The sequence below is a fragment of the Muscardinus avellanarius genome, assembly GCF_963383645.1.
Source record: "Muscardinus avellanarius genome assembly, chromosome: 2".
In the NCBI taxonomy this organism is placed as follows: Eukaryota; Metazoa; Chordata; class Mammalia; order Rodentia; family Gliridae; genus Muscardinus; species Muscardinus avellanarius.
In genome coordinates this window covers 125,114,815-125,124,185 of record NC_137787.1, presented here as the reverse complement: position 1 = coordinate 125,124,185, position 9,371 = coordinate 125,114,815, and the positions used below count along the sequence as shown (strand labels likewise).

General features: G+C 49.5%; 1 protein-coding gene across 1 annotated transcript; it reads right to left on the bottom strand.

The window, feature by feature from the left end:
• Positions 1-6,935: 6,935 nt before the first annotated feature.
• On the bottom strand, positions 6,936-9,018 carry RASL11A (RAS like family 11 member A; the record flags this gene model as incomplete). Its single annotated transcript, XM_080720026.1, has 4 exons — positions 6,936-7,403; positions 8,384-8,463; positions 8,563-8,619; positions 8,898-9,018. The coding sequence occupies 4 exons, from the start codon at positions 9,016-9,018 to the stop codon at positions 6,936-6,938; spliced, it is 726 nt and encodes a 241-aa protein (XP_080576152.1).
• Positions 9,019-9,371: the final 353 nt, after the last annotated feature.

Sequence of the window (9,371 nt, the reverse complement as noted above, 5' to 3'; positions counted from 1 at the left end):
ACTAAAACAATTTTTTTTTTTTTTTTTTTTTTTTTTTTTTAGGGGCTAGGGGTAAAAAAGCCCCTGGGTTTAATCCCCAGTGTGGAAAAAAAAAAAAAAAAAAAAGCTGGGCACAGTAGTGCATACCTATGATTTCAGTACTTGGGGGGCTGAGACAGTGGAATTGAAGGTTTGAGTACCGCCTCAGCAATGTAAGGAAACTCTCAGCAACTTAGTGAGACCTTGTTTTAAATTTTAAAAATAGCCGGGCGTGGTGGCACACACTTGTAATCCCCGCGCTTGGGAGGCGGAGACAGGAGGATCGCGCAGGTTCAAAGCCAGCCTCGCTGGCTTAAGAGACCCTGTTTCCAAATAAAAAAAAAAAAAAAAAACATAAAATAGGTCTGGGAGTGTAGCCCGGAAGTAGAAGGGCTTTCAGGAACCCCAGCACCACCAAATAAATAAAATAAATAAATAAATAAATAAATAAATAAATAAATAAATAAATAAAATTTAAAAATAAAAAATGAAAAGTGCTAAGGGTCCAGCTCAGTGGTAGAATGTACCTGAGTTCCATCCCTAATGTCACCAAAAAAAAGTCCACTCTGGCTCACAGTGTTAGAGGCTTCAGCCCACGATCAGTTGACCTTGTGGCTCTGGGGCCTGTGTTGAGCGAGCACATCCTGGTGGAAAACACAGGGCAGAGCTAAACTGCTCATCCATGGCCCAGACACAGAAGAGGACCAGAAGAAGATTAGGGGTCCACGTTCCCTTTAAGAGCACACCCCTAATGACCTGAATACCCCCCACACCTTCCAAAAGTCCCACACCCCACAACACCAAGGTAAGGACCACACCTTTAAACAGAGCCTTGGGGGACACTCCAGACCGCTCCACTGCAGGAGCCAAGGGGCGGGCACTGCGGCCACCTGCCTGATGAGGATGGCGCGATCCTCGCCCCTGGTGGGACACCTCAGAGGCAAAGCGCACTACGGACAAAATACACAGACAGGGTCCTGCTCGCCCACCCAGGTTGTCAGAGCTCTGCAGGAGGTTTTTTGTCCAGTGTTGCAGGAGGAAACAGTGACACCCAAATCGTTCAAGGTCTCCCTCCCCATCCTCACATCCTTCCCTTTTTGTAATGGTAGGGAGAACATTCTACTACTGAGCTACATCCACAGCTCTTCTAATTTTTATTTTGAGACAGGGTCTTGCTAAGTTTCCCAGGCTAGCCTCTAACTTGCGATCCTCCTGCTTCAGAATCCCGAGTAGCTGAGATTACAGGCATTCGCTTCTTCTCTCTTGTTATCACCCCCCGCCCCTTTATTTTGGACTAGGCCTTAAACCCAGAGGCATTCTACATCCAAGCTACATTCTCAGTCCCACCAAACTGTTGAAAATTTTACTCAAGTTGCTGAGGCTGGCCTCAAACCTGTGATCCTCCTGTCTCAGCCTCCCAAGCAAGGAGATTGCCGGCATGCACCACCATGCCTGGCGTCCTTTGCCATATTTGAAGGAAAAGGTGGTTGGCTTGGAGCTTGGCTTCCCTCTAAGAGTTCTCTTCCTTACGCACAAATCCAGCAACTTCCCATCCTAGTGATCCTCTGTGACCTGCAAGCTTCCATCTTCTGTCTCCAAGGCTACCATTCTAGAAGCCTTCCAAATGTTCCCTGAGCACCCTGAGCTCTAGAGACCCACTGCTGATTAGCAAGAGGCTGGGAAGGAGAGGTAACAGGCAGTAAGTTCCCTCCAGCTCCATGCCAGGCCAATTCTGGAGACCAGAGCACAAAGAAAGCCACAAGGTCCTGGGTCTGTTATTTGTGATGCCAAGGACAGGAAAAATACAGCGCCCAGCACTTCCTATTTGGCCGTCAGCCTGCCTGAGCCCAGAGAGACTCTGACTTCATTGAAACCGCCCTGGGACTCAACTTCTGACCTCCTGGCCCACTGTCCGCTCTCCCCAGAAAAGCCCAAGGGACTCTCTGTTCTGACCACTCACTCACTTGAAACTTGATCACTGGCTGCCTGTTTATCTTTTACATTCTGATTTAAATTTTCCCCATGGGATGTTTGATCTCAAATCCTTGGGAATAGAGGAGACCCTGGCACCAGCTGGTAATCTGGACACAGATACCAGTGATTAGGAGAACCGGCTGTGCTTTTGTCTATACTTACAAAGTTAATGGTAGAGCTGGAGTGATGGCACATGCCTGTATTCCCAGTGCTTTAGGAGGCTGAGACAAAAGGATTGCAGGGTCCAGGCCAGCCTCAGCAACTTCATGAGAACCACAGCTAGACCCCTAGACCCTGTTTAAAAGAAAAAGAAAAAAAAAAAAAAAGGACTGGTGATGTAGCTCAGAGGTAGAATGCCCTTGAGTTTAATCACCAGTGCCCCTCTTCCCACAAATGTATGTAGGAAGTTGAAACGGATAAAATTAAAAAGAACTCCCTTTGTTCTGACAGCATGCAAACTAGCAAGGAGAAATAAAGCGCTACTTAAAAATGATAGAATCCAAAGTAATGTTTTCCTTTCATTTGTTTGGACACTCCTTTTAACGTGTGCGTGCGTGCGTGCGTGCGTGTGTGCGTGTGTGTGTGTGTGTGTGTGTTACTGGGAATGAAACCCAGAAACAAGTTCTCACTAAGTTGGGGAGGGCCTCCCTAAGTTCAAGAGGCTGATCATGAACCTGAGATCCTCCTGTCTCAGCCTCCCAAGTACCAGGATTATAAGTGTGGGTCACCACACTCAGCTAGTGATTTAACTAGTTTGCTTGCTTGCTTTTTTCTTTCTTTCATGTGTGGAATTTGGTATCTACCTCTGAATGGCGGTGAATACACTGCCAGCCCTTTCTTATTTTTTATTTTGAAACAGGGTCTCTCTAGGTTGCTGAGGCTGTTCTTGAACCTGTGATGCCTCCTGTCTCAGGCTCCCAAGTACCGTGCTACCATGCCCAGCTATGTTATTTAGTTTTTTTTAATTTTTGTTTTTTTTTTCTTCTTTCTTTCTTTCTTTCTTTCTTTCTTTCCTTATTTTATGGTACTGGGGATGGAACCCAGGGGCCTTCTACCTCGGGCTACTCTCCCAGACCTATTTTATATTTTTTATTTGGAAACAGGTTCTCTTAAACCAGCAGAGGCTGGCTTCGAACCTGCACGATCCTCCTGTCTCCGCCTCCCAAGCGCAGGGATTACAAGCGTGCGCCACCACGCCCGGCTAGTTTTCTTAATTCTTAGCACCATTTTATGTAGGAGAGTTGCCCTCAGTCCCCCAGGTCTGGATGGAGGTGTCTTTGGATAGATGTGGAATGGTCTGCAATCCCCAGAAGCTGTGATAGCACTTTTTTCTGCCAGTGTTAGTGAAGAGTCTAACTCAAAACACCTCTCTCCTCATTCTGCAGAAGTAATCACTTGTAGCCAGGCATGGTGGCACTTGCTTGTTGTCTCAGCTAAATTGGAGGCTGAGGCAAGAGGATGGCAGATTCCAGGCCATTTTGGACAACTTAGTGAGACCCGGTCTCAATGAAAAATAAAATGCACTAGGAAAGTAGTTCAGTAAAGTGAGAGTGTCCCTGGGTTCAAACCCCAGTGCCTCAAAAAAAGTAATAATTTGTTTCAATATAATCTCCTATTATTGTCCCTTGGCCCCCAAAAAACGTATTCACCCATTCATTCCTCATGTTACCGAAAAGATACCACTTTGTGGATAAACTCTAGACTGGAAGCTGGGAATACAATGTTGTAAAATGTAGTTACTGAGCCTGGTGTGATGTTGCATGTCCGTAGTCCCAGTATTTGGGAGGCTGAGACAGGAGGATCACAGGTTTGAAGTCAGCCTCAGCAATTTAGTGAGGCCCTCAGCAACCTAGCAAGCCCCTATTTCCAAATAAAAAAATAAACAGGGCTGGGGTATAGCCCAGAGGTAGAAGGCCCCTGGGTTTCACCTCCGGCATCACACACACACACACACACACACACACACACACACACAATGTAGTTACTGCTCTCATGTCCTAGGAGGTCATTATTGCCTCCTGATAGGGTGACCTGACTCTGTTGGGTTGTAACAGAAATGTTGCAGGGACAGAGGGAGGCTGGGAGAAGTCATCCCAGGGCTGGATCTATCATGTGGCTCCAGTCCTGGAAAGTCTTGGCATTTAGCCACCCCCTGGGTATAGAACAGGAAGAAATATTTGTGGCAAAGGGATAGTTTGTGCCAAGGCAGGGAGGTATCAAGAGGCTGGAGTTTATAGAAAAAGGCAGACAGTTCTGTCTGGTGTGTGTGTGTTTGTGTGTGTGTGTGTGTGTGTGTGTGTGTGTGTGTGTGTGTGTGTTTGTTTTGGTTATTTTTGTGGTACTGGGGATTAAATCCAGGGGTACTCTACCACTGAGCTACATCCTCAGCCCTTTTTATTTTTTATTTTAAGATGGGGCCTCAGCAAATTGTCCTCACTGGCCATGAACCTGTGGTCGTCCTGCCTCAGCCTCCCAAGCTGCTAGGATCACAGGCATGCGCCAGCCGTGTCTGTATTTTAGAGGGGAAAAGATGAAGAGGCTGAAGAGGTAATAAATAATCTTGATGCCATGTCCTTGTTTGTATTTTATCCAGTAGATAAGGGGAAGCCAGCTGAGGTTCTCAACTGTGGAAATAAAATTAGGGTCAGTGTTGGTAAGGTGGTACTGGTGTGAAGAAAGAATTAAAGGGGTATCATTCCAAAGGCCATGAAACCAGAGCCTGGCTTAGGCCTTGCCTGACAGCCTGGACAAGAAAGCTCTAAAGGCCTGGGTGAAGGCAGAGGGAGGGTCTAGAGAAAAACAGGAGAGAGAGAGAGGACCCTGACAGATCTGCAGCAGTGAGGATGTGAGGGTCACACGTAGCTTTGAAATGAGCCCAAAGACTGCTTTGGAGCAGATCCCCTTTCCTCTGAGAACCAACATCTCACCAGAACTCAGATGGAAAAACCTGGCAGGGAGCCCTCTCTCCCCTCGAGAATGTCACATCCTACCTTAGCAGACCCAACGGATGAGTTACTCTCCCAGTTACTGGCCTTCCTCAACCACTGAACCTCAGAAACATGTAAGCTTAAGTGTCTGGACTTTGAGAGCCCAGCCCAGGGCGGGCCACACTCTGCGGGTCAACGGAGAGCTAGAGCTCGGGCTGTGATCTCTGAAGCCTCACCCATTAAGCATGGGGGACCTCACGGGTCATGATCATGTGTGATGGTCAGGTCAACTTCTCCAGAGGAAAACCATATTAAGATACACCTCGGGGGCTGGAGTGTGACTCCGTGGTAAAGGCTGGGCTCTGGGTTCAATCCCTAACATCTCCCCCTCAAAAACAAACTATACCTCAAACTTTAACTAGACATTCCTTCCGCAGAGGCCAGCTTCCAACCTAACTGAGCAACTAGACTGTAAGAATCTCGGAGCTCATTACGTGGCTAGTGTGCTTTGTTCCCGGAGTGTATTCCTTGGGAGTTTGGATCATGTTATCCTCTTAAGCACTTTGAACCTAAGAAATGATTCTCTATATGGCACTAGATCATATAATTCATGCAATCATCCTTTGGCCATCTCCTTACTTTCACCCTGTGTACAAGAAAGTCAGGGAGACAGGAAGGGAAGGGGAATTTTGTGGCAACCCCTGGGTGGCAAGGCCCACTTACAGACATAAATAATCCTGGAAAAGGGCATATATGTACCTGGCGCGCGCGCGCGTTCTCCTCTTCCTGTCTCCCTCCCTCTCTCTCTCTCTCTTTTTCTCTCTCTTCAGATAGATAGATAGATGATAGATGGATAGGTATTGCCAGGTACAATTGCACACGTTTTTTTTTTTTTCTTTTTTTTTTTGGTGGTACTGGGGTTCCTGGAAGCCCTTCTACCTCCGGGATACACTCCCACGGGCTACACTCCCAGACCTATTTTTTAACTTTATGTGGAAACAGGGTCTCTTAAGCCAGCGAGGCTGGTTCCGAACCAGCGCGATCCTCCTGTCTCCGCCTCCCAAGCACGGCGATTACAAGCGTGCGTCACCACGCCCGGCTGCACACGCTTTTAATTCCAGTACCTGGGAGGCTGAGACAGAAGGATCACAGGTCTGAGGCCAGCCTGAGCAACTTAGTGAGGCTCTTTTTCAAAATAAAAAACAAAATAGAGTTGGAGGTATAGCTCAGATACATATACACACATGTGAACAGAGCCAGGTACAGTGGTACACACCTGTAATCCCAGTACTTGGGAGTTTGATACAGGAGGATCACCAGTTTGAGGCCAACCTGAGCAATTTAGTGAGACCCTGTTTCAAAAATGAAATAAAATAAAATAAAATGGGCTGGGGGTACAGCTTGGAGATAGAATGCCTGTAGGTTTAATCCTCAGTATAAACAGATAAATAAACAAAGAGAAGGTATATGTAAATTTGCACAAATAATACTATTTGTGATTTGCAACTTCTTAGTATCTGCTCACAACGTCCCTTGAAATCCCAGTGTCAATTTCACGAGCATGACCGTGGCAAAGAGCCCCGGTTAGTATGTGCTGCAGTTACCCACGTCCTTTTCCTCCTCTACATTCTTTCCTTTCTCCCGCAGTGGCTCCTTCTACTCCACCCCCTTCCTCTGCAAGACACCAGAGTTCAGACTCAGACTGCACTAAGCAGTTCTGGGCTCTGGTGCAAGTATGATTTCTATAAAAAGACATTTAGAAAACAAAGAGCAATGTTGCCATTTTGCCTTTAATGGAAAAGTGGCTAGCAGTTACAGTAAAAAAAATTTTTTATTAAAAAAAATCTCTATCCAACCTCAAAGCAATCACTGTTTGAATTTTCAGTAATACACAAACACTTGAAAGTCAATAAAGTATAAAAATAAATTCTGAGTGTGTGATTAAAAAGGAAGAGGCCCAGTCTGTTTAGCTGCACGGATGCGTCATATAAAGGCCGCCAGTCCATCTGAAGTGCTTCAGCCCAGGGCAGAGGGGGCTTTCACTTTGGGAGACAGTGCCTGCTTGAAGCGCCTCTTCAGGTCCTGCACGTTGGGCGAGCGAGGCCGGGAGATGACGGAGGTCTTCCTGCGCTCCCCGCTCGGGCTGTGCAGCTTGCTCACTTCTTTGCAGAGATGCCGAAACACATCACAGACATCTTCATAGTTTTCGCTAGTGGAAATTTCAAGGAACAGGCTGCCCAGCTCATTGGCCAGCTGAATACCATCATGTGTTTGCACCTGCCGGGCATGCAGAAGGTCCCCCTTATTGCCCACGATGATGACAGGGGCTTTAGAGTCAGGGTGGACCTTCCGGATGTGCTGGTAAAGGGGCCGGATGGCCTGGTAGCTGTCATAGTCTGTGATGGAATAGACCAGCAGAAAGCCCTCGGCCCACTGCACACACTTGGATAGGAAATCAACCGCCTGGCCGAGGTTGTCTTGCGCCTGAGAAAGATCAAAATGAGATCCGGTTAAGGAAGCGCTCAGCAAGGGAGGAGCTGAAATATAACATCAAAGTAACCCTTGAAGAAACACTGGAGAAAGAAAACACTAAATATAGTTTTCAGGTTCTGCCCAGCATCTGCCAAAGGAGGTTTTTGATAGGGAAAGTGCAAATTCTCAAACTCCCTGCCTGGATTATTTTATTAGCTGTTATCAATGTATTATTTTTAAACCCCTTACTTGGCAGGCAGTCTAGGGTGAACCATGGCTGACTGTAGAATGACCTCAAACTAGAATGGCTCAATTTTTAGGGAACTAATTCATAATAAACAAAACTTTGAAAATAGGCCAAGATAAATATCTATTCCCAAACCCATAAAAATATTTTTAGCAGGCAACTTCTTGAGAATGTTACAGAAACAAATTCCTTCCTATGGGTTCTTCCACAAAAATCTCTCCTCTTCAGAAGGGATTAGCAATTAGTAACTTGTTAGTTAGGTTACATTCCAGACCCCTGGCAAAGGGGTGATCAGATTGCAATGACTGATTTGGGGAAACAACTCTTCTGCAGTCTACTAGGGGAGAAAAACATCTCCCAACAGAATGCCACCCCTGTGTTTTGTTTTCTGTGGTGCTGGGGATCAAATGCAGGCCTTTGCACATGCCAAGCACACACTTTACCACTGAGCTACACCCGAGTCCCACGTTTGCTTTCTTAATTGTTTTATGGCTAAGCCTGAAAGGATGAGATCTGCCTAAGGAGTAATGGCCTCTCAGGCCTGCAAAGAGGAAGCTGCTCTAACCTACCCCACCCTGGAGGATTTCCAGCACCCACCCCCAGCCCCCTGTGGACAGCCCACTCCTACGTTTTAAAGCACATGTGTGGACATCTTGCTCTGGACCTGGAGCCCAGCATCCCCCTGCCCCCCTCCCAGCTCGCTGGCCCGGTCAGGGAGGGTCTGGGCGGGGTCAGCTGTCCTTACCTGGATGCCCCCAGGGGTGTCCTGGATCTGTAGGGATAGCTGGTCCCCCTCCACGTAGACCAGTCGAGAATACAACTTGTCTGGAGAACGAAAGAAAGTTTGCTTTTAAATTCCCACACTTGGGAATCAACAAAAAAGAAACTTGCAGGCACAAACAGGCAGCATGCGATTCTTTTCACCTGTATTCGGTTCATAGTCGCCAATGAATCTCTTGGTCAGGAAGCGCACGATCATCGCTGCAAGGGAAACAGGGAGTCAGCTAAAGAGCCGGCGAAGACAGCTGGGCGCTCCGGGGAGTGCGGGCGCGACGGGCCGCACCGCGCGCGCCCCAAGGCTCGGCGGAGCCGCGCAGGGGGCCCAGAGGCTTTGCGACGGGTGTGGCTCGAGGGACACCCCCTCCACCACCCCATCCTCGCGCAGGCGCCCGCCCGCCAGAGCCCAGGAGCGGGCGCCCGGGAGCAGGCGGCGCCCCCCAGCGCCGCCGCTCGGGCTCCGGCCCGGCCCGCGCACTCACCGCTCTTGCCCACGCGCCCCGCGCCCAGCACCGCCAGCTTGACGTCCTTGGGCAGGAGGTAGTCGGAGGACTCGGGGATCGGCGCGAGCAGAAAGTGCCCGGACATGGTGGGCAGCCGCATGGAGCGTCCCGCGGCGGGGGCGCCAGCCGAGAGCCGGGCGGGACGCGGAGCCGGCGGCGGGGAGAGCCCGCGGCCGCGGCTTTTAAAGGGCGGGCGCCCGGCCCCGCCCCCCGCGCTCGCCGCCGCCCGCGCCCCCGCTCGCTGACGCGGGGCCGGAGCCTGCGGGGCTCGGCCCGCCCGGGGCCCGCCAGCCCGCGAGCGCACGCGGCTCCCCCCGCCCCGCCGCGGGGCGACTCGCGATGGGAACCGCGGCGGAGGGCAGAACGGGGACCGCGCCGTCGGCGGGGGCTTCCGCGCCCTTAGGACGGGTGGCTTCCGGTGGAACGGTGCCCTGTTTATTCTCAGAAGGTGCT